This window comes from Eulemur rufifrons, chromosome 1 (genome assembly GCF_041146395.1).
Source record: "Eulemur rufifrons isolate Redbay chromosome 1, OSU_ERuf_1, whole genome shotgun sequence".
In the NCBI taxonomy this organism is placed as follows: domain Eukaryota; kingdom Metazoa; phylum Chordata; class Mammalia; order Primates; family Lemuridae; genus Eulemur; species Eulemur rufifrons.
Window position 1 is genome coordinate 55348236 of NC_090983.1, and position 26194 is coordinate 55374429.

The 26194-nt window shown below is 39.2% G+C and overlaps 1 protein-coding gene across 1 annotated transcript in view; it reads left to right on the plus strand.

The window, feature by feature from the left end:
• METTL8 (methyltransferase 8, tRNA N3-cytidine) overlaps nt 1–12513 on the plus strand; it is a 73835-nt gene extending 61322 nt beyond the window's left edge. Inside the window, exons 6-11 of the mRNA XM_069471313.1 lie at nt 842–891; nt 6263–6326; nt 6969–7108; nt 11226–11332; nt 11456–11521; nt 12298–12513. Of these exons, the coding sequence (XP_069327414.1) occupies nt 842–891; nt 6263–6326; nt 6969–7108; nt 11226–11332; nt 11456–11521; nt 12298–12488 (618 nt within the window). The 3' untranslated portion in view covers nt 12489–12513. The remainder of the gene's footprint in view (nt 1–841; nt 892–6262; nt 6327–6968; nt 7109–11225; nt 11333–11455; nt 11522–12297) is intronic.
• Nucleotides 12514–26194: the final 13681 nt, after the last annotated feature.

A 26194-nucleotide genomic window follows, 5' to 3' on the forward strand; every position in this document is an offset into this window, starting at 1 on the left:
ATACTGAACATGTATTTTAGGGTTTTGCTTTGTTTCTAATTAACATTATATCATAAGCAGTTTTCTCTCTCTTTAAAAATTCTTTATGAACATTTTTATGACTGCAAAATATTTTACTATGTGGAGTACTAATATTTAACTTACCTATTTTCACACTACTGGAGCATTTAAATTGTTTTCAGGTTTTCTGAAGCAAACTTCTTTGGGTATAGACTTTAGCTGCATTTTCTTTTGTTGTCTTGGGTTAGATTTACTAGATCATAATGTATGAAAATTTTTAATACACTTAAAACATATTGCTAAATTACTTTCTAGGAAGTTGTACTAATACCAATTCCATGACAGTGTATGTCTGTTTCATCACATCCTCAATGGTTGGAATATTCTTACTTGAGTGTTTTCCACTTTGTTAGACAAAAATTGTATCTTGTCTTAATTTGAATTTCTTTGATTGCTAAATAGTTCATATAGTTCTTGAAATGTTTAGAAACTGTTTGTACTTCTTTTGTGTTCTGTCCATTTATTTCCTTCGCTTATGTTTTTTTAATGAGCCCTGCCCTTTATCATATTTATTGCAAATATTTTTTTCACAGTGTGTTGGTCACCTTCTAATTTGGTTTATTTGGGGTTTGGGTATATAAAAATTTTAAATTTTTCCATAGTCAAATTTCTTAGTGTTACTCTTATGATTTATTTTATTTGCTTTTGAGTTTAGACAACTCTATGATACCCAGAGGTCCAGTAAGTTTCTTTTTGCTTTTTTTTTTTAATAGAAAATCTGACATTGGTGATGAAAATTTAACCTTGCTTTCATGATGTTTGTTTATTCTTTTAATTTCAGGTTGGCTGTGGGGCTGGAAATAGTGTTTTTCCAATTCTGAATACCTTGCAGTGAGTTTTAGAGTTTTCTTCTACAGACTTTTACATATTTATGGAATGTTGAGAAATTCTGGAAAAATGTCATCATGTATATGCCAGTAGTTTTCTTAATTCTTATATAAACAATGACTAAAGCAAATTTCAAAAGAAATGTCTTAGTCTTAGTGTCTATTTTCACGTGAACTGGGAATTATTCTGAAAATAGTGTTTCCCAGCCTGGGTTTTCCACCATGGGTTTGAAGCAATTTTTTAAGCTTCTGTTTATATGGATGAGAGAATAAGTATAGATTTCATTCTTCCACTGAGCTGTGAATCACTAAACTTCAGAGATTACTTTCTCCTCTTGGACACTTAGATGTCATTTTACACATAGAGAATTAAGTTTAAAGCTTAAACCTTAATCCTCATTTTATTTTGTCATCACTTCTGGAACAATATCCTGCGTAAGATCTTTAGATGTCAAATCATTGTGTCTAGGCTTGAAATTGTTTGGAGATAGCAGCAGCTAACCCTAAGACTCCAAAAAGCAGAAGCAGATGATAGGGACAGAGAGGTTCTCCTGACTTGCCCTTCCTGTTCACCATCTCACCTTTATGTCTTAATATTTCCGTGATGAAATATTATCCACCTCTCACAAAACTCTTCAAACACCTGTTATCTATGGCTGGTCTGTCAAGTTCTGTTTTTTTTAAGTTTACACAACAGCTTTCACATTATTTTTCCATTATAAAATCAGCATAAGCTCGTTGCAGAACATTTCCATTAGAGGAAAAGGGGAGGGAGAGAATCACACATCATCCCCACCATCCTAACACAACCACTGACGGAAGTTTTGTTGTGTTTTAATTCCCTTCATTCTTTTCTCTAAGCATGTTTTTCTGATTTAATGATGTGATCTTTTAAACTTTTCATGATGAAAATGTAAAAGCACTCAGAAAAGCAAAGAGTAGTTGCAACAAATTTCCATATACCCACCACCTCGATGCAACAATTATAATACTAACATAATGCCAACATCGTGACACTTTATCTTTAATTTTTCAAGATATATCTGCAAAAAGTCAAGTCATTCTCTAATACTGTTATAAACCTAATATTATGAATACTGGTTCCCTAATGTCACCTAATAACCAGGTACATGGCCAGGCACAGGTGATGCTGGTAAATTTACAGTTCTGAATGACCTTTCTCTTTTTGTGTTTATTATCTTTGTTTTACCTTTTCCAGTTTCTGGGCTGAAATTTCTGTTTGCTTACACCACATAGCCAGGTTCCTTTACCCCAGTGATCTCTGAACTTATAAATATACATAAATATACTACATTGGCAGTTGATTATGTGTTACTTTATGACTGATCTGAAGGTATTATTTAGCTTGCCTTTTCTTTATGCCTTGTCTTTCCAACTGCTTTTTATATTCCTTGAGGCAGAGAGCGTATTTCATCCTAATCTGATTTCCCGGGTTACCTAACAGTGCAGTATAGATAGCTAGAGCTCAGCACATTAATGATTAATATCTGATTAATATCTCGGATTCCCCCTTTGTTCATTGTATTTTTCCCTCTCTACTTCTCCCTCCAGCTTACAGTTGCAAACTCTTGGCTCCTCACTAACTCTTTCCTCTTGGCTGTATCTTTCTTTGCCTCATACCCGTGTTTTAGAAATCATTATAGCTCAGTAACCTGAGATAATTCATTCATCTTTAAAAGGCAGCCAGTGATTAGCCTTCCAAAGGGAGGATTAGACTTTTTTTTCCCACCTAAGAAATTATGTTTTATTGCTTTTGGAGAACATAGAATTAATGTTTTACATTTTCAGAATATTTTACCATAATTAGATCTCTGGAATTGAGAGGTCATATCATTCTCCAAGAATCATTTAATTCTTAAACCCCCTGCCAAGAGAGTGCTTGGTGGTATGATGGTAGTAGTGATGTTTACACCTGCTTGCTGGGATAAGGGCCAAGGCAGTCAGCTGATTTTAGAGAAAAGCTTTGGAAGGTCATTGGGTGGTCATAAGACTTCAACTTGGGCTGCTGATGCAGTGGGAATTTGGTCTCAGAGGTCATGCTGCCACCCCGGTAGGATACATGGCAAATGGCACATGCTTTCCTTTAGCTCCTAGACTGTTCTGTATCTTTTGGGTATTCAGTAACTACTGCCCAAAGGTAGACTGCAGACCTTTCATAATGAACTAGATGTACCAGTACCCAGAAAATCATTTTAAGTTATATAGAAGTTTTTAGAGGATCGTGTTAGTTTTTAAGTTCCTAGAAGGCAGAGGTAAATCTCCTTTAAAAATAATAGTAGTAATAATAACAGCAACAACAATTAATAATGACTGACATTTATTTAGTGTTTACTCTGAGTCGGGAGCCTTTCTAGGAACTTTACCTATATGAGTCCATGCAGTCCTCCCAAACACTTTAGATGCCATGCTTATCTCTATTTTAAAGATGAGGATACTAAGTTAAAGACAGGTTGAGTAACTAGCCCAAGGTCACACAACTAAGTGGTAGAACCAGGAATCAAACCTTAGGCAGTCTGATTCCAGAGCCCTTGTCTTTAACCATTATTCCACATAGTGCTATGTGCATCTAAGTGTTAACTGAGAACATTTCAAACACATGTGGCCACCCAACAAATTACAAGTCACAGTTATATGGATTTCGTAGGAAACAACAGGGGTATGTACTGAAATAACATGCTGTTTTTATAGGAGACAGATGAGAAAAGACCAAACAGTGCAAATTTAACTTTGATTCAGTACTGGTTAACTTTTTATAACCAAATCCTATTTTTTTTTTTTTTTTTGAGACAGAGTCTCACTCTGTTGCCCGGGCTAGAGTGAGTGCAGTGGCGTCAGTCTAGCTCACAGCAACCTCAAACTCCTGGGCTTAAGCGATCCTACTGCCTCAGCCTCCCGAGTAGCTGGGACTACAGGCATGTGCCACCATGCCCGGCTAATTTTTTGTATATATATATTTTAGTTGTCCATATAATTTCTTTCTATTTTTAGTAGAGATGGGGTCTCACTCTTGCTCAGGCTGGTCTTGAACTCCTGACCTCGAGCGATCCACCCGCCTCGGCCTCCCAGAGTGCTAGGATTACAGGTGTGAGCCACCGCGCCCGGCCTACCAAATCCTATTTATCATACTTTAACTTATTTAGATGGATCTGAAATTGAATGCAAATCCCTAGTTCCATGGAATAAATCATTATTATATGTGAACATAGTTATTCATCAATGAGAACCCTATAAGAGTATAATCTGGCCCTGCGCAGTGGCTCACGTCTATAATCCTAGCATTTTGGGAGGCCAAGGCAAAAGGATCACTTGAGGTCAGGAGTTTGAGACCAGCCTGAGCAAGAGCAAGACCCCGTCTCTACAAAAAATAGAAAAATTAGCTGAGCATATTGGCATGTGCCTGTAGTCCCACCTACTTGGGAGGCTTGGTCAGGAGGATTGCTTAAGCCCAGGAGTTTGAGGTTGCGATGAGCTGTGACGACGCCATTGCACTCTAGCCCAGGTGACGGAGCAAGACTCTGTCTTTAAAAAAAAAAAATAAAGGTGTAATCTGAGCCTGGCTGAGATTTTCCTAAATGCATGTTTATGCTTGTATTCCATAATTATTCATAAGTCCTTCTTGCTTGAAATGCCTCCTGATTCAATTAGAAGTCCTCATTTTGTGTCAAGGCCTGCCTTTATAACCTGCCATATACCGGTTTGGGCTCTCAGGATCAGTTCTCCTTCTCATCCCTGACTTGTGACTCCTACCTCTAAACCCTTATACCATTTCCCTTCTCCTTGCTTAGCAATGCCATCCTCCTCCTTCAAAACTTTTAATGTTTATCACTTCAGGGTGCTGGCCTTCTCTACACCCCTGTAGAAGTTGTATAAAACTATTTATATCTCCAACCAGACTATACAATCTGTGAGACCCAAGACCATACTTAAAATTACAATTTAATGACATATTAACCTCTTTCTGTGATTCAGACATGGTGCTAAGCAAAATGATACAAGGATTATTTGAGACCAGGAAGGGTACTGGCCTACAAAATTCAGAGTATATGCCTGTCCATGGATAACCATGGTCCAACTATCATTTCTGAATTTCAAATAAAGGCCAAACAGACCATGTTTGAGTTCAGAGGAAGCCAATTAAAAATCATATGGGTAAACAGCCCCCCCGAAAAAAATTGAATTTGCTTTATTTACATAAAGCATTGTAAATAAAGCAACTGTGTCTTAGAGAAGTTAAGTCAAATCCACAGAGTTAACAAGTGGCAAATTCAGGATTCAAACACAGTCTGTTTGGCTCCAAAATCTTGCCATTTTACTACATAATTTCATTTACTACTTTATATTCTAATGCTTGGTACATACATGAGACTCAATAAATATTGACAATAATTTTAAAAGATAACTGAGAATTAATATATTAGTGTTTTATTCTTTCTTAGAAGTTATATTTACATGCTGTTTAAAAAATATGTATGTCAGGGCATCAGAACCTCTGTGAGAGGCCCAGGAGCCAGAGTTGTACAGAAAGGAAGGGAAATGAAGCACCAAGGACACGGGCAAAGTCTGAGAATCCTTAGGGAAGGATGGAACTTGGCTAAGCTAAGAGGAGCTGCAGGACATGATGAGGGTGGTAGAGAAGAAAGAAGGAGGATGGAAATGGTGACAGATGGCCTTGGAGGTTTCCCATGTGGGAGTATGATGGGATATAAGGCAGGCAGGCCCAAGTAGTGGAGGGCTGTAAAACCAGGACAGGAGTTTGAAAGAGATGCTGTAATTATGAAAAATGTTTGGGACAGTGCTGGTTCAGAAGCAATACCAAGGCACCCACATACCAGCACAGAAAACAATATTTAAGACCAGGCGTGGTGGCTCACACCTATAATCCTAGCATTCTGGGAGGCCGAGGCGGGAGGATTGCTTAAGCTCGAGAGTTGGAGACCAGCTTCAGCAAGAGCAAGACCCCGTCTCTACTAAAAATAGACAGAAATTAGCTGGACAACTAAAAATATATAGAAAAAATTAGCTGGGCGTGGTGGCATACGCCTGCAGTCCCAGCTACTCGGGAGGCTGAGGCAGGAGGATTGCTTAAGCCCAGGAGTTTGAGGTTGCTGTGAGCTAGGCTGACTCCACGGCACTCTAGCCTGGGCAACAGAGCAAGACTCAGTCTCAAAAAAAAAAAAAAAAGAAAGAAAGAAAGAAAAATAAAACAATATTTAAAAAGAAGAATTGACAAGTCCAGTGTCATCCAAAATTCTATTAAAGAAATACTTAATAACAAGTCAAACCTACAGTTTCTTTTCTTCTCTAGTTTGAACATATCTGAACTCTAGAGTTAAATATTTCTTCCATTTTCATAGGAACATTCCAGAGTCCTTTCTTTATTGTTGTGATTTTGCTTCTGGAGCTGTGGAGCTAGTAAAGGTATGCCATATATTTCCTTTACAGAGAGCCCATTTAAAGGTCTAATTTATTTGCTTTTGAAGTGATTCCTTCGAAATGTCTCTGGATCAAATGGTATCTGTGACTATTCTTAACTGAGCTTTTACAATTTCCAGGAATCACATCAACTGATGTTTAAGATATTACCCTAAAACAACAGAAGTTGTTTTCAATTTAAGATAGATCTCAGGGACTGGTACACCTAGAAAGACCAACATCACATGAGGGATGGCCAGGAAGGAGACTGACCTACAAAATTCAGAGAATATATCTGCCCAGGAATAACCATGGTCCAGACAGAACTATTTAAGTACAGAAACAACACAGGGTGGGCCTCTAACAACGCCGCCTACTGACTCATAAAGCCTATCCTCCTCCCTTTTTAAATTTAAAATGGACTTGTGAAAAATATTTGTTCCCAAGTCCAGTACTAGCCTTAATTTTTTAGGGCAGTTTGAAATAAGCTAACAGTGCCGAATTAGAAATAAAGTGCTTTCAGATTTACAGAGGAAAGGCTCTTGGGAGAAAAGGTAAAAAAAAAAAAAAAAATTTGACCTTTTTATTTAAAAAAAATCCCAGAAGTCTACTAACTCCTTTTTGCTTTTTATTCCTTTATCATGACAGTCACACTCATCCTACAGAGCAGCCCAGTGTTCCGCCTTTGTTCATGATATATGTGATGATGGCCTACCCTACCCCTTTCCAGATGGAATCCTGGATGTCATTCTCCTGGTCTTTGTGCTCTCTGCTATTCATCCTGACAGGTAAATGAAGACGAAAGGGCAGGGCAAATGTGTAAAGCCCCTTTTGGTATCGGTAGTGGTTTCCAGAACTATCAAAGCAAAAATGACAATTTTTGAATTTATTATTTAGTGAACTGCATTACATATTATATGCAGACTTTTAAATGCAGTTGTTCCCTTTCTTCAGACTTTTCGAAAGAAACTGGTCAAACTACTTCATTAGTGAGCTTTCTGTCACTGTCAGAATGAAGTGAGCATATTCTGGTAAGACACATACCTATTAAAAGTGACAGTGCTTCAAGGAAATTACAAATTCAGAACAGCTAATAGACTCCCAAGAGGGAAACTGTACTTGGTGATCAGAAACAAACATCTTTGATTTAGTGTCTTTCTGAATGTTCGTGAAGGGGTGGGCTGTGGACCTCTTTGGCTTCACACAGGTCTATTGATCAGCTTTAAAAAAATTTGTTTTAAAGAAGTTTATCAGAGGAATTAGGGGTTATCAAGGTTTGCCAAATTATCCTGGGACCTTTATTATCAAAGGTTAGCCTCGTGTCCTCATTTTAGTATTTATGACTTAAATTTTTATGTTTGTATATTTTAAAACTATAAACATAGTTTTTCTCCAGAGAGGAAATAAAAGAGATGTTGTCAGCAACTGAAATGATTACCTTCCTTAAAATCTTGCCACCTATGTATTAAAGCACATGTGTGGTAAGTGTCCACGCTTGTGCTTTCATAAGGTTTCTTAAAATTGAGTTTTCACAATTTCCTGGTAGGAGACACAGATTTGGCATCGACCCCTTTTTGTTTGGTAAGTATGACCCTTTCCCACAGACACAGAGCAACCATGTGCTTCTTTCTTTGCAATTATAAGGCCACTAGGACCCTTTATAGTTCTTTTACTTTCCATTCATAGATAAGCACTTTCATTACTTATGGAAGAACAAATTAGATTTCCCAATAAATCTGAAAGAAAGATACATGTGCACCTGGTTAGATATATCACTTTTTCCTTCCAGTTTCTATAACCTATTTCTTTCTGCTAATCTGTTTAGACTATTGGCATTGTTCAGGTACTAGTAGAGAGATGTCATCTATGTATTTTGTTTCCTTATATGAATAGTTAAAAGGATGGAGTAGGTGGATAGAGAAGAAAATTTCCTATTTAACACCCATAACAGGAAACATTTAAATTCTAAATATGACCACAAAAAGACTATTTGGAATTAGTTTATATAACGTATTTTCTCATGATTTGAATTGTATGTTAAAGAGAAGGAGAAGCAGATTGTCTTAGGAAGACTGCTTTTATAACACAGTATTTCATGATATTTATTATAAAATAAATTAAGAGGTATTGTGTCAGTGCCTACTTTCTTACCTACGTGGAAGTGATCTAAATACCAGGTGAATGAATAGAAGGGGGACAGAAGTAAGTAAAAAGGCAAAGCAATGTCTTTAGGGTCATTTAGGACTACAGTAGTAGATTTGACCTCAGGAAAGTTCTAGAAAAGTAGCATGTTGGCAGCTTGGAAAATTCAGGCACAAATAAATGGCAAGCAGTTCTGAGTCTGGGAGATCCCAGCTTAGATGTGAATAAATTGTAGAAGGCTACAAAAGAACCAGCTGTCCTTCTTATCATTGAAATAAAAGAAAGTATAAAATACATATCCAAGCATAGAGTAGGCAGTCAATAAGTATCATTTTTAATTTCTTGTTTTCCTTCTTCTGTCCCTTGATCTGGAGATAGGTGAGGACGGCAGAGTCAGCCCCAGTGGGATAAAGAAAGAACAGGACGTTGTCCCATCCTTGTTTTGTCCATCTCCTCCCCGGCCTGCTTCCCCCTGCAGTTCTCAGGAACTGACTCTGGAATTGCCTTATGAACCAAGATGAGATGACCAAGAAAAGTAGCTCCCCTCCCTGCCTGTATCCACAACCCCAGCCATTACAGGCTGGTTTGGAGGAACGGCTTTGCAGAAAGAGGTGGTTACATTTTAAAGCATTTGGTTCTTTGTTTTTCTGCATTTTAGTTTCATGTTTGTCTTACTAATAATTACAGAAAGAGATTTTGCTCTGTACATAAATCATTTATCCTGAAAGTGCATATTTTAAGGTTTAGATGTTGTTTTCCTTCATTGCCAAAGCATAAGGATAAAATCACAGTGTAAAAATAAACAAAAAATACTTTTCTTTTTCCCTTTTATGCACTTGTGTTCCAGTTTTTTAAAAGAGGTTTTCACCTAATCATGCCACCTCTTTCTGTCATATTTCTCTGGTTTCATAGTTGCTTTCACTGTCTCACTATCTACTTCCTTCAGTACATGACATAATCTGATTTTCACCCCACTATTCCACTGAATAATGTTTTATTTGGAAGGAATTTACAGATTATCTCATCTAAACTCCCTATTTTTTCAAATATGAAACCCTCAGCAGTTTTAATTAGCTTGGATAAAGTAGAGACAGCATAGACTTAGCACACAAGCAGCCATTTACTGTTGTCTCCCCACGGCAGACATTGATAATGGATCTTGTACTCTGTCATTCCCTGTGAACTCCATGAGGCCTTCTCAATAGAGCTTTGTAGGCAGCTAATGCTGATCACTCAGCAATGATACGAGATCTGAAATCTTTGCCATCCCTGGCCCATAATCACACATGAGGCCGTGAACACTTGGCCAAAAACACAAAATGAAGAGTGGTTATAAGGGGTCATATTTGATTGCAAGCCAGGTAAGTAGAATGAATAAGTAAAAGAATGAAAACAAAGGCTTCCCACTATTGAGCTGGGGCTTGGAGAGTGAATAAAGTTTAAACAGGCAGAGTAAGGAGAGAATTCTTTGAGGGGAAATCACGTGAGCAAAGGCATAGGCAGCTCAGAGCTAAGCATATAATAGATGTGGGGAGATGCTTCAGGTTGGAAAGCTGTTAGAAAGATGAATTGGGGTCAGTAGTAGTAGATTTTAAGAGCTCAACTAAGAAATTAAAATTTTATCCTGTGGATTAAAATCATGAAAGTTTTGAGCAAGGGGATGATTTGACAAAGCCATCATTTTAAGCAGAATAACTCATCAATAATATGCAGGAAGAACTGACAGGAGAATAATAAAGCATGTTAGGAAACGGATTTGTTTCTAGGCTTAGGAGATAGGGGTTTGTACTAAGAGACTACCAATGGGAAACAAAAAAGGGAAAAAACATCAAAGATGTCATTAAAAAAGAGAGAGAGAGATAGGATGTAGATTTGATGGCCACATAGGATAGTGGAAGAAAAGAAAAATAATTTGTCTTTCACAAGGTGAATGATGGTACCTTTGAACTAAGTAAAGAAGTCAAAAGAAAAATGAGCTAGTTTTGAAGGGAAACTGTTCCCTGTTTAGGCCAGGCATGGTGGCTTCATGCCTGTAATCCTAGCACTCTGGGAGGCTGAGGCAGGACGATCGCTTGAGGTCAGGAGTTCAAGACCAGCCTCAGCAAGAGCAAGACCCTGTTCTCTACTAAAAATAGAAAGAAATTAGCTGGACAACTAAAAATAGGAAAAAAAAAAATTAGTTGGGTGTAGTGGCACACTCCTATAGTCCCAGCCAGGCCAGAGGCTGAGGCAGGAGGATTGCTTGAGCCCAGGAGTTTGAGGTTGCTGTGAGCTAGGCTGACAACACAGCACTTTAGCCCCAGCAACAAAGCAAGACATTGTCTCAAAAAAAAAAAAAAAAAATGTTCCCTGTTTAGATATGTATAATTTGGGACCATTCTGGCATACTTTTTATATTGCAAGGAAAATGAAGCACACACAGTTTTTGTCCACCTCAGATCTTAATTGCTGTAAATATCAGGAAACATCTGTGGTTTTACAGTTCAGTTTTGACACCCTACATCAAGCTCTGTGAAGTTACCACTCTGGTCATTTGGGTGATTTCTTGATACTCTAGACCTTTCAGATCTGGTCATTTAGCAAGTTGGTGTTCTTTTCTGTCCTCTTTACAAAATATTTTTGGTTTCATTGCCCTTATGTTTGTGGTTTAGATTTCTTTGGCCTTATCGAGCTTTTCTTATTTTGTCTTCAAGAAGGTTAAATCTGGTATGTATTAATAAAACAAGATTTCCACAAATACAATATCTTACTTTGTTTTCAAAGGATGCAGGGTGTCGTAAACCGACTGTCCAAATTACTGAAACCTGGAGGAATGCTGTTATTTCGGGACTATGGAAGATATGATAAGACTCAGCTTCGTTTCAAAAAGGGTAATAATATATTCACTTTGGGGTTATTTTCATGTATTTTAAAGAATGCTTTGTTTATATTTCATGTCAAGTTGTTTTGTTTTTTAAGTAATACTAAGTTTCTCTTTACACAATTTTTTTTAGGACATTGTTTATCTGAAAATTTTTATGTTCGAGGAGATGGTACCAGAGCATATTTCTTTACAAAAGGTATGCTAATCTACAAGAGGAAATAATTAGCTGTAAATACTCGTATTGGTTATTATCTCTTTGGTTATACTTCAAAAGCTATAAAAATGAGGCTTCAATCATTGATTAAACATTGGATATCTTCGTACTTTCATGCTTGTAACTAACTCTTCTACATAAAAGCTTGAAAATGGCCTTTTTGCCTTTTAATCTTTTTCTGGTTAAAACTGCTTTAAAGAATCACTGGTTTCACCTTTATAATCAAATGAAGGTGCAGTCTGTTCCATTTTGGAGATATTGTTAGCCCAGATATGAAAAAAATTGATGATATGCCACAGCCAAAGGAGGGAGTTTTATTTCATAAGTCTGTAGAAAATTACTTATCTCTTATCAATTTCTCATTTTAAAAAAGCATTTCTGACAATATCAAATGAATCCTGCATTCAAGGATTGCCCCAAATTTATGTGAGTACTTTTATAATCTGCCATTTTGAGTCTCTGTAAACCAACAGAAACTCAGAAAGGGGGCACCTTTCAAAATATTGAAAACTGCAACCATGGTTTTGTGTATCTGTATATGCCTGCAGTGTCAGCCTGGTTTACACTTGGTGTATTTTTGTGAAGTAGAAGAAACCTGCTTGGTTTCACAGGTTTCTTTCACCAAATTGTACTAGAGGGTGTTTCTTGGTATAAGTGAAATTTAGATCATCAGTCATTCCATCAATGTTCCATTGTTCCTGACCTCCCCCTATCCCTAGTCACATATCATATCTTTGATTGCCATTTTTGTCTCACAGGGGAAGTCCACAATATGTTCTGCAAGGCCGGTTTAGATGAAAAGCAAAATCTGGTTGATCGTCGCTTGCAAGTTAATAGGAAAAAACAAGTGAAAATGCACCGAGTGTGGGTTCAAGGCAAATTCCAGAAACCATTGCACTGGACTCAAAATAGCTCCAAATTGGTAGTTTCACTCCTTTCTCATGACTGAACTATGTACCATGTTAAGGTGTAAAACCAGAGGACTATATTATTTAAAGACTCCTACAAATCTTTCATTTCTCAAAAGACAATAAAAAGAGAATTTATATTTCTTGTTGTTTTATCATGGGTGAGCTCTTTTGTACATTTTAAGCACATGTAAGTGATTTGGAAGAATGCACCTTTTTCTGTGTTTTGAAAACTTGATATGCCCAAGCTTGTTTGGGTTTATTACATCTAATCATTTTGCTTGTTCCTTGGATTTTATAATTATTCAATTAAATTACTGATGTAATTCAGAAAATTTTCAGAAACCATAGCTTACCATTTTTTATAAGTAAAAAAAAATTATCTAAACCTGGTTCCAGGAAAAGCTGTAACAAGCCTAAGATCAAGAATGTATTGCTTTTTGTTTTGTTGTTGTCTGTTTTCCCCAACATGGTTTTATTGTTGTTGTTTTGTTTGTTTGGTTTGGTTTTTTTGAGGCAGGTATCATTCTGTTGCCCTGGCTGGAGTGCAATGGTGTCATCGTAGCTCACTGCAACCTCAAACTCCTGGCCTCAAATGATCCTCCTGCTTCAGCCTCCCAAAGTGGTAGAATTACAGGCATGAGCCTCAGGTACCCAGCCTTTTTTTCTTTTAAATTCAGAGACTGATATCTGAAATACAATTTTAGTTTCTCTTTCCTTTCTCAAAATTGGGGAAGTATGGCCCATGCTGACATTATTTTCAGGCTATTCTTAGATGTACAAGTTGTTGTAAGCTCTCTTTAAGACAACTATCGTACCTAAGAAAATTCTTAAATTGTAGCAGTTAAAAATTTACCCCCTTGGCCTTAAAAAGGACATAAGTTGGCTTGCAAATTGCACCTTATAAAAACTGAGTTTTTAAAATTGGTCTTTTATTCATTATACAATATTTACTGAGTACTTACATTGTGCTATATGATATGGAATAATACAGTCAATAAAGAATCAGCCTTGTCTTCAGGGAACATAAATAGGATCTAACTGGCAAAGCAAAAGGTGCATATCCCAAACTTCTAAATCATAATCTAAGATGATATAAATCAAGTACTCAAATAGGGAACTTACCACCTAGCAGACTTTGATTATGAGCCACAGAAATCTGGAAGAAATGAACAATCTCTTGAAAGGACCACCATTGGAATAATTCAGTTCTCACTATTTTTCCTTTTTTGAATTCACTTAAAATTCAATTTTCTGGAAGAATACAATCGGTCCAACTTGGGTCATGGATTCATCTCTTGACAGGCTGGGGCAGGGCAGCTTAATGGTGTCACTAAAATGTATGAAATGGAAAACATTCTTCAAAGGAAAATCAAGACACTGTTACCAAAAAAGGTGGGGAGGGATACTGCCCAATCACAGCCAACATATCAGATAGTGGTGGTAGCAATAGAAATAGTAGTTCCAAAGAGAGAGATCAGCTCTGAAAAAGAATGGGGGAAGAATCAGGCTTCTGGAGGAAGGAGGGCATGAAGCTAGGCCTTGAACATACCTTCTCAGAAGACAGAAGGCAGGTCTTTTTGGTGTGGGACATTAATGATGAGGAAATGTAGAGAGGGAGAGGTTTAGCTTGCAGACAGCCTGGAACAGCAGGTATCTTGACTTTTTGTCTCCAAACTGGGACACTCTGTGTTCAGTTTGTTTCTGTTTTATCTTAGACATGGTGTGTTATAAATGTATTTGGAAAGATTGATAAAGGAATTGTCCATGGAATGGAGAGAGGTCAGAGATCAGTGGCAAGGAAGACCACTTAAAGGTTTTTGCACGAACTTGCCTTGGTAGCAAGTCCTCAGAAGGACAATTATTAAGATTTCTGTTTAAACATACATAAGTCAGTAAATGTAAAAGTTAAAATTTGCCTGAGACTCCTAACTCAGTTGTATTTCATAACTAAAGAATACATTTAAAAGCCAAACTAGTAATGAAAGTATTACATACAACAAGGGCAGTTTAGATAAGTTAATGTTGCTATGGGAACCCCAGCAGATCTCCTTGTGTCTGAATTTAAAAATCATGGCCCAAGGTGGTTTTAAAAACAACAGAAGGTAAAATTATTCTCACATTCTCACACATGTAAATTGTACTGTCTCTCTCAGTTCTAAATAGCAGATTCAAGCCAGCCTCTTGACTAGCACAGTAAAATTCAGCTTCGTGTCTTTCTATAATGTATTACAGCATGTGAGTTAACCTTTAGAAGCTTCAAAAATACATCAACCAAATTTGGACTGTGAGACACAAACTGGTCTCTTTTGGGCTCTGGCCAGCAGAGCTCTCCTATTCCACATGGCTGCGCACCAGGGCCATTTCCACCAGCGTCTTCTGCCTGTCTGGTCAGTCTTTCGCTGTCTGAGCCTACCTGAATCAACCTCCTGTTTAGGGTTTGCTGCTAAACAGAAATGTCGATTTTGGCAGAGAAAGAAAATGGAAAGACCTATTTGGAATTTTTGCCTATAGGTGTTAAGAAATCATAAAGTGTGGCAAATGTATCTGCTTGGGTATTAGTTTAAAATATTTGATCACTGCATGAAATTCTAATTTTCCCCCTCACATCCATAAAGCTAGAACCAGTTGGTTAGGCAGAGCTTGATATTTCAAAATTCATCTTCTGAGAAAGCTGAATTTCAAAAGGACCATTTTCTTTCTAACAGAGAAAGGTATATTCCTTCATCTTCCTATAATACAGAAACAATGAAATATATTATGTTAAAAATGCACCCTCCATTTCTAAAAATTTACTTTTGAGAACTGTCCAAATGTAAAAATTCTCACACGTGAAGAACTGTTTCAGAAGGTTGTGAGAAAGTCAAGATAACCGTTTCTATTATTAAAAGTTGTGCATTCGGTATGATACATTTGTCTGTATTGAAACGCTCATTTAACACTGACTTCTGAGAATTTATTTGCTTTCCCTGTCTCGATTCCATATGCTTTGTCTCCAAATTGTGAACATATCCCGGTTTCTACCATTATGTAATTCTAAGTCCGGGCTATACTCTAGTTTGTACATGAAAATTCACCCATATGCAAATCACTGCCCTCTTGGGGCAACACCTAAAGCCATCAGAACCATCTGGATTGTTAAACTTCAGACAAGTTAAATTCCTGCCCTAAAACTCGAATGCTATGTTTCTACAGTTTTCCAACTCATCAAAGTTCGGAAGCCTGAATATATCACGCATTGTTACTTCTAATTGGGTTGGATGTTTATTATGCTCCTCACAAGTGCAGATAACTTCACATTTGCATCGCTAATAGACCTCTTTCAAAGCCTCTGCTCCTACTTCCTGCCTCTATTAGTCATTGGTAGACTACATGTTGGCTTGGGGATTTTCCCCACTTGTGAAAGTGCCTTGTAAATTCTAGAGCATTCAATAGAAGTGAGGTGTTGTTATTGACAACAGCATTTACAGTCTACAAGGCAGCACACACAGTACTCTGGCAGCAGATACTTTTTCAATGGTTTTATGAGACATTGTGAGAAAGACAATATCAGAAAAAGTATTGCCTCAGAGTCAGACAGGAAGCATGGGTCCTACTTACTACTGAACCGCTTAGCTATTCTGAATTTAGCTCTGAGTGGTAAGTTTTGTATGTACCATGCAGGTTACTTCATTTAATCCTGAAACTCCTATTCGTTTTTATGATTAAACACTTAGCAGACGAGACTGGGGCTCTGAGGTGTTGGGTAACTTGCCTGCGATATCACAGCTGGCAAGTGGCAAGGCCAGAATTTGGACCCAGAACTTTCTGATTCTAAAACCTCTACTCTCCTCGCTGCATGTTTAAGTGATAGGCTCAGATGCTGCTGGGGAAGGTGGTAGAAAAGAAAGAGAGCTCTCAAATCAAGCGGAGAGCTACAGCAAAGGGTTCAGACGACCTTCAAGGTTAAGGCGCATTCTAGATCCAGTCATTCCGTGAAATAAATAGGTTGCACTTGTCCAAAGTTATAAACTGGGAAGGAAGAGGAAAGGAATCGAGAGGAATGACAAAGCAAAAAGCTTTCAATCAGTTCTTTTCAGCATTCTGCCTATGCCTGGTTCTGCTCCGCCCCACCCCCACCAGGCTTCAGCCTTCCACTTGGCACCCCTCCTCGCAGTGCGCTCCTCACTTGCATACTCCTTACTTTAAAAAAAAAACATTCTGTACTGCAAGGGGGGGAAAAAAGCCCTTAAAATGTCTTCAAAAGGATTCAGCTCTAGCATAATCTAAAATATGTGAAATCAGGAGGTGTCAGTAATAAAATATGAGTGAAAACATCTCTATTTAAAACCTTGTATGTACATTAATGCCACATTAATACCAATTCAGACATGAAATGTTGAGCATTTCTTGGAATATGGTTTGGGATTTGATAGGCACAAAAGTACCTGCAAGATGGCTTTAGTGTAGTTATAAATATAAATAGAAGTAAAATAACAGTTGGGTCTTCATTTATAATGAGTCTATATTGTGGCCTCAGAGCTACAGAGGAGAGTGGATGCCAAAATCTGTCTTTCATTAACATATGCCTTAAATGACAGGGAAGAGGTGTTGAAGACAAAATTACTTTTTCCTTTGAGTATGAATCAGCAACATGCAGTAACAAGCAAGTAATAATAGTTCTGCGTGTGAGTTCCTACAGAGGGTAAGAAAAATAGCATCAAATTGAAACAGCAAGTGCACCTGCAGGAGGGGCCCAGGAGGCCACGGAGCACAGCTCTCTTGAGCATCATCTCAAAGTGTCTCAGAGCACAGTGACCCTAAGTCCCGCAAGTCAGGTTGGCATGAGATGGATGGAGGCCACTGAAACCCCCAGAGAGTCAGAGAGCCCACCCTCAGCTGCCCCTGGAGCTCATCAGAGGTAAGCTACCAGGCACCACTACTTGGCCAAAAGTTTAAAACAACTTTTGATTCTACAGTGCCTGTGGTTTCACAACCACTTAACCTTTAGAAAGGAACAGCTAGAGGCAGCTGAATGAATAAATACACGTTAACCTTACATAAAGAGGGAAAAAAAAATCAATAGGAACGCATTGACTTCAGTCACAAACAGTGTCCAGGTAGCTGTGTCCTTGGCATCCCAGTGATCTGGGTCTTTATCTTTGATTTTCTCCAGCAGGTAGAGTAGAGCCTGGGACCCAGGAAAAAAAAAAAAAGCTTCTCTATCAGATTTTGCCTGTCAAATAAAATGAGCCTCTGATTGCCTTCTAAAAAGCCCCAAGCATCCACCTCTTCTACTTGGGCTGATGAGGTTTGGTCCAGGAAAACTGAATTTTGTTATGCTTACAAAAATTCTTTGGCAATGTTTTCGATCCATTACTCCTTTTTGTGACACTTCCTAGATTATTGCAGAAAAAGCAGGAATTAATTTTTTCCTCAGTTAATCTTTATATATCCAGTATTGGTTGTTTCAAAAAAAAAAAAAACAACGTTGGGGAAAGACTGTCACCCTTTGGGCTTTTAAGGCTTTTTCACTGGGGGGAAAAGCACTAAAATGGTGTGACTTCCAAAAATTAATGAAGAGACACTGCTGAGTCCATTGCATTAGTGGGTTTAAAAAAAATTTTTTTTAATGCTATGTACTTAGTACAAGCAACACCATGTAATTGCTGCCCCGTTTCTCTCACCTTCTGCCTCCTGAGAGTAACTTGTCTTCCTCCTGAGGCTATCCCGCTGAACAGAATGCTCAGCTGAAGAATGTGATAGCTCTCCATACCTCTTTAGCTGTGCCCTGCTCCCTCAGGCGAGCTGAAACAGCGTCCCCCCAAGCAGCATTTGGAGCTCGCACTGAAAATCACCTGAAAGAGAATGGCTGAAATTGCTGGCATCACATGCTGCACATGCAAGGAAAGAAATTTCTGCCTCCAAGGATAATTGCTTTTGTCATTGCTCATACTTCTTCCTTCGCAGCCCTCCTTTATTTTAATATTTACATTTTCCTTTGACTTCCTAGAAGATATTTTTCAAGGTTTTTTTTTTTTTTTTAGAAATCCAAATGAAAGATGAAATTCAGGATTCAGAAAAGTATTCTGTTTATCCTTCCCATGAATGTATTCTTAATCAAGCAGGCTCTCTGAGTGTCTCCTCATTTGCAGCTTGGTTTCCTAATAGAGCACCTGGGCTCTGGAGATTAGGGAGACAAAGCTTCATTATAACTATCCTTGTTTTACTCCCATTTCTTATATGCTTTCTCTTCCTAACTCACTCTCCAGGTGCTTCTTTCTCTTGCCAAATAGTGCAAGGAAATACTTTTGCAGATCTTTTGTTTACTTTAGAAAAAAACATTGATCCAGTCTCTCCCATTCGGGAGTGCTGCTCATTTCCTGACTGGCCTTTAAAGTTTGGCTCAGTAGCAACTCAGGGACTTGTTTTCTACCCAGAGTGAAAGGAGCTGGGTGCCCAGCAGCCCCATGCTGGAATGAGAATGAAGTTCGGCTCATTCCCTGGGGAAATAAGCTGATGTTTTCCTCATAGATTTTTTTTTTTCCCATTCCTCAAAGATTTAATGTATAGTCACATAGCTTAGACTTTTAAAAAAAATTTTGGCCGGGCGTGGTGGCTCACGCCTGTAATCCTAGCACTCTGGGAGGCCGAGGTGGGCGGATCGTTTGAGCTCAGGAGTTCGAGACCAGCCTGAGCAAGAGCGAGACCCCATCTCTACTAAAAATAGAAAGAAATTATATGGACAGCTAAAAATATATATAGAAAAAATTAGCCGGGCATGGTGGTGCATGCCTGTAGTCCCAGCTACTCGGGAGGCTGAGACAGGAGGATCGCTTGAGCTCAGGAGTTTGAGGTTGCTGTGAGCTAGGCTGACGCCACGGCACTCACTCTAGCCTGGGCAACAGAGTGAGACTCTGTCTCAAAAAAAAAAAAAAAAAATTTTATTTATTTTTTTAGAGACAAGGGTCTCACCATGTTGCCCAGGCTGGTCTCAAACTCCTGGGCTCAAGCAATCCTCCTGCCTCAGGCTTGTGCTGGGCTTAAAAGACATTTTAGGAGCTGGTGGCTCATGCCTATAATCCCAGTGACTCAGGAGGCTGAGGCAGGAGGATCACTTGAGTCCAGGAGGTCGAGGCTGCAGTGAGCTATGATCATACCACTGTACTCCAAGCCCAGGAGACAGAATAAGACCCTCTCTCTAAATAAATAAATAAAGACATTTTAATTGGGTTGTTCCCCCTCCAGTTGCATGCAGAAGCTAATCATTTGCACAAGGAAGCTCTCAAGAATAAAGAATTACCTCTTTGCTGTTTTTCACCTGTCTGATACACTACTCAAAACATGCAAGGCTTATCCCTACTCCGATTTCATTGCTAATTGCCTGGCCTGGTATAGGAGGAACTGTAACACTAAAGGAATTTGGCTTGGGCTACCTCATTTTTTAGATTCCCAAGACTGCCAAGTTAATGAAGCTTTGGTTATTATTAATACATAGTTAAATATTTTCTTGTTTCATGTAAGTTTTGTACATCTTCTATGATTTCTTCTCTTTGGCACATTTACATTAAATTTTATTCTAGTTATGCAGCTGTATCTATACTATAATTGTGTTTATATATGAATATAAATTACTCTTAGTTCATCGTACTTTGGGGAATTTATTCATAATTTGTTCTGAGGTCAGTAACTTTCCAAAGACAGGCTTTCTAAACCTGAAGACTGTACTGTATTAATGCATTTTTTTTTACATTAAAAGATGTTTGGGCTAGGAAAGTTAAATGATAAGTAGAATGAAAGTAGAAAACACAAAGATCTTAACTACATCAAGGATGGGTATTGTCTTTCTTAAGGACTTAATCTCTAGTATAATGTGGCAAATAACATATCATATTCAGGGTGGTACAAAGACAAAGCTATTGGCACAGACAGGGTCCAACTGAAGAAGCATACCATGTCAATATGGGGACAAGGACTCCAGCACCAGTCAGTCCTCTAAAGCTCAGTTGGACACAGTCAGTTGCCAGCAGGAAAGGCTACCAGCAGAAGCAAGCAGCACTCTGGCCTTAGGGAGAGTCGGCAGTGTTCACAGGCCGATTAGCCAAAAACTGCTCCAGTGACCCAAAGAAAAATGCAAGATCAGGAAAGATTGTAGCAAGAGTGACTTGTAATTGAATCTCTGAACTGTAAGCTTAAATGTCCCCTGCTTAAGCTCAGAAAAAGAACCAAAGAAAAAGCCCTAGCTGAGCTTTGGAAATAGGAAGACTACAGAGGCCGTGAGCTTTTTTCTGCTTACCTGAATTGCAGTTATACCACAGAAATGGCTAGTAAAAGTATTAGGGCTCAGAAAACAATACCCTGGAGTATGGTATTTTGGCATGCTGAGCACTTTGAACTAAAGGAAATTAAAAGACTTTAGAAGCTGCCTCAGAACCAAGGACTTTCTTTATTTTTTTTCAGAGAGAGGGTCTTGCTCTGTTGCCCAGGCTGGAGTGCAGTGGTGCGATCATAGCTCACTGTAACCTCAAACTCTTGGGCTCAAGTGATCCTCCTGCCTCAGCTTCTGCAGTATCTATGACTACAAGTTAGCACCACCATGCCCAGCGCCCAGCTAATTTTTTTATTTTTAACTTTTTTGTAGAGACAGGGTCTTTTTTTTTTTTTTTTTTTTTTTTTTTGAGACAGTGTCTCATTCTGTTGCCCAGGCTAGAGTGCCATGGCGTCAGCCTAGCTCACAGCAACCTCAAACTCCTGGGCTCAAGCGATCCTCCTGCCTCAGCCTCCCAAGTAGCTGGGACTACAGGGATGCGCCACCATGCCCGGCTGATTTTTTCTATATATTTTTAGTTGTCCAGCTAATTTCTATTTTTTTTTTAGTAGAGACGGGGTCTTGCTCTTGCTCAGGCTGGTCTTGAACTCTAAGGTGTGCCCGTATAAACCCCCGGGCCTGGTCACTCTCTTTAGGGGAGTGAATCACCGTTATGCAGTACGACGCCACCTCAGAACCGCAGGTGGGAACCCACTCAGGTTCTATAGCCGTAGCCCTGGAACCACAAACAGTCACTCTTCACTCACTCAGACAGGCAGAGGTCACACATTCCCGCCCTGGGAATTCCCTGCGCTCAGGAGGTGATCAAGCTCCTCTTCTGTCCTCTGACGGGCCTGACTGGGACGCCTCGGGGGACCTTACCTGCTCTGATGCCTCCAGACTTGATTTGACTTGTCTGTCCCTCTGGCGTGTCCAGGCGAGTTTGGGACCCCGCGGCCAGTGGGAGCTCCCAAGGAGCGAAGATATTCCACAAAATGGTGGTTGGTGCCAGTTCGCTTCTGTCTCTGAGATCTCGCCGGCTGCGCACCGTCCGGGAACCGCAGGCTTCAAGGGGCCGGCGCAGTCGGTTTCCCGTCAGGGAACCACGATGTTACAGCGGGTGGTTCCGAGGACAAACCCAGCACCACACAGAGAGTCGGAGAATCAAGGTTTATTCGCTGGGGGGCTCAGAGGGGTCTCGCCACCAAATTCTGAGCCCCGTCTACCAGGTTTTTCCCATTTTTGTGAGGTTGGGGTGGTCCGAGGGGTGGGGTCTCAGGTGGCTGATGCAATTGCAGAAGCCAGGTAATAGGTTAGTATTAGGTTGATGAGGGTCTTCCTTATCATTTACAGCAAGCATACTTTCCTCCAAGAGAAAGAGTGAAGAAAGGTTAGGTCACACAGGCTTAAGTCATCCCCCACATTCAACTATAAGTCTCTCCACTTCTCCCAGGAATGAGGAGGGTGGTGCTAAAGGAACTAGGAGTCTTTTGTCAGTTGCTGTTCCTCCACATGGCAAGAAACAACAGGGGTGAGAATTCCTTAAGCCATCCATAAGTGCTGAGTAAAGTCTATTCCACATATACCAAGACTAGAGCAGTGTGGAGTGGACTCTACTTTGTCCCTTTGTCACTTGCTGAATAGTAGTCTGCTCAGAAAGATTCACTGTCAATACTTCTTCAACATTTACCTACAAGCCCAAGGCAGCTTTTCTGGTCTGCAAACATTTGCCTTCATGACAGATGGAATCTGCAGGGAATGGGTTGACACAGTACATGATTAGAATGCTGGGAACTGCAAACAAAAGGAATTTCCAAAGTTAAAACCAGTGACTTATTCTGGGAACCCAACTACATTCACATCTTTCCTATGCTGCTAAATAAATGGCCAGGGGGTCTAGCAACTCTACCTAACACCATTTCTGCACTGACTCTGTATGAATACCTGGCTCTAGACCAGTGCTTCCCGAACTATCTGAGGTGAAGGACCAATTGTTGCTTTTTGTTTAAATTTCCAGTCTATCACAGACGAACACTTTTGTAAAGCACAGTAAAGATGAATTACTAGAAAATAGAAAAATGAAGATATACTCCAGTTCCTGCCATTTTGTTTCCTGGTCTCTGCCCTCATCCACAATCCCTCCTTAATGCCCTCCAGCCAACCAGGTAGTACCAGCTACATCATTCAGCTACATGTAAGGCTCTGTTCTAGTTTGTGGGAGTGAAGGGAAGAATAGGAAAAAGTAAAGATAGACAAATACAAGCCCAAGATTTTTATTAGATTCAATAGATGTGAAATTACTCCATTTCTGTACTTACCTTGTCACAGATTGGTAATGAAACAATTTGCGGACCAGAACCCGCCCGCAGTTTGAGCTGATCTGTTCTAGACCACAGGGATTAGATTAAAAATCTACATCATGGTATTTGTCCTGCTTTGCCTCCTGAACTTCGTTGTCTCTCTTCACCTTGGGATATACAGTGCCAGGACCTGGGCTCTTGTACCTAGAAAATGCTTGGTTTAGGTGTCGAGTTGCTTTTCCCTGGTTGCTTTCATCCAGATGTCCAGTTGCTTTTCATACAATTGGCTGTGTTAAGCACACAAAACTATGCTTCACCACCTAGCTCTCACTAGGGGTCCTGATGGTTATTGTTCCTTTTATATATTTACTTATTTACCCTAAAATAAAAGCATGCTAGAAGATAAGAATGATAGTTCCTAAGTAAAAACAAGTAAAAAAGGGTTGTCAGGAAAGAAACACGAGATCCATTTTGGATATTAGTTCTAGCTTCACTATTGCTGGTTGTGTGACCTTAAGCAAGACACTTAAAATCTCTGATTCCCTCAACTATAAAATGGAGAGAACGCTTACTGAAGACTGTTGCAAGGACTGAATATAGTGCACATCGAGTGGTAGGATAATGCCTGGGGATGATTGGTGCTTAATGAGTGGTGATTAATATCATTAATAGATTTTTTTTTTTTTTTTTACAAAGGATAGTGTGATGGTTAATTTTAGGTGGCAGCTTAACTGGATTAAGGGATACCTAGATAGCTGGTAAAAAATTATTTCTGGATGTGTCTATGAGGGTGTTTCCAGAGGAGATTGGTTTGTGAAGCATGAAAGAGGTGAAAAAGGAACGCCTACATGCTGTTGGTGGGACTGTAAATTAGTACAACTTCTATGGAAAACAGTATGGAGATTCCTCAAAGAACTAAAAGTAGACCTACCATTTGATCCAGCAATGCCAATACTGGGTGTCTACCAAAAAGAAATGAAGTCATTATATCAAGAAGACACCTATGCCTGAATGTTTATTGCAGCACAATTCACAATTGCAAAGATGTGGAATCAACATAAGTGTCCATCACTTGATGAATGGATTAAGAAAATGTGGCATATATATGCCATAGAGTATTACTCAGCCACAAAAAGGAATGAAATAATGTCTTTTGCAGCACCTTGGATTGAACTACCATTATGCTAAGTGACATATCTCAGGAATGGAAAAACAAATACCACATGTTCTCACATATAAGTGGGAGCTAAATGAGGGATATATATGGCCAGAAAGTAACACGTGACCTCCCCACACAGTGTGCCTGGGACAACATAGGAGAAGAACTCCAGCATTTCTTGAGGGCCTGAGTTTGGCATTTTAGGCACTATTTATTTTTTTCCAGCTTTCCAGCCTCTTGTCTTCTGACCAACGAACTTATTTTGTTTTTTCTGGTCTTGCATCTCCCTTCAGAGTTCACACTCATCTTATTATGTATTACCTCAGCCTCCCTATTGTTTCAATCCAAATGTCACCTCCAACTGCACTGACTAAAACTTGGTCCTAGGGAGTGTCATTTGCAGCAGGCCCTCTGGACTAATATGCTATGACTACAAGTCACATATAGCAAGCCTGAGAGATAGCAATGCAGATAGCTCCATGCCACCAATTTTAGGATTTCCTTGACCTTAAAGAATGTAGATTAGGTGACTTCCAGTCCATTTGGGCTGCTATAACAAAATACCATTAACTGGGTGCCTTCTAAATAACAGAAATTTATTTCTTATAGTTCTGAAGGCTGGGAAGTCCAAGAACATGGCACCAGCAGTTGCAGTATCTGGTGAGGGCCCACTCCATAAGATGGCATCTTCTCCCTCTGTCCTCACCTTGTGTGAGGAATGAATGTGAGGGACTCTTTCATAGGGACACTAATCAATCGTATTAGCCCTCGTGACCTAATTACCTCCCAAATGTCCACTTTCTATACCATTGATTTAGAGGTTAGGATTTCAACATATGAATTTTAGGGGAATACAAACATTTTAATCATAGCAGTGACCAAGTTAAAAAAAATTTGGTCATATGAAAAGAGACCATGTATGCTCTCTGTTTTGCCCTCTTTATAAAAAAAAATTATTATTTTGTTACTTATTTCTGCCCACTGTCTTCTGGAATTAACCACCTGTCTTGATTTTCCTATATTCTTTTTATACTCAAAGGTGGTTTGCAGATCAGTAGCATCAGCATCACTGGGAGAGGTTGTTAGCCATTCAGCATCACAGGCCCCAACCCAGACCTACCAAATCAGGGTCTGCATTTTCACAGGATCACTGGGCAATTGGTATGCACATGAAAATTAGAACTGTTCAGAAAGCTGACTGCTCTTGTTGGAACAATAGATCTCTCCCTTGACTGTTCATTAGAAGAACATAGGAAGCTTTTAAAACATACTGATTCCTGGGTCCTACTGCTAGATTCTGATTTTATCCATCTAGGGGGCCTAGGCATTAGTGTTTGTTTGTTTATTATTCTCTAGGAGATTTTGATGTTTAGCCAGGGTTGAAAACCATTGGATTATGATGTAAAGGAAAATATAATGGAGAATCCCATGGATTATGAGTTGTTTTAGAGTTGTAAAAAGCAGAGTCAGATTATTAAATTTGAGTAGGCCTTAATACAAGCTGTCTCTTTGACACCCCCCCCCCACACACACACACACACTCTTTTTGGGAATTAAAACCTGTATTCCTGCCCGAGGCCAGTAATCAGAAGGGCAAGGGAGTGTTCTTTGTTTGTTTGTTTTTTTATACCACAGAAGATGGCTCAATGGAATTGTCCAGTTTTCACCATTTTCTGGTCTTCGCCAGAGATGCTATAGTTAAACGGCAATAGCCTGAAGCTGAAAACTCCCTTTAAAAGCTCTGTATTTCGGCTTATGGAGAGGACTATGGTTTTTTAAGATGAGAGTATGACATCCTCCTCATTTGCTGGCAAATTAATAAACATTTCTTTCCTTTTCTTCAAACCACTTGTCCTTGTTCTTCTGATGTAGCCTTGGGGACAAGTGCTGAAGTTTCAGTACTATAACAAGACTTCTGTGACCAAATGTAGGGGGTTGTCCCCACACACCAAGCAGCAGACACGAGCTGGGCATCCTTTAATTAAATAATGAGACTATGTA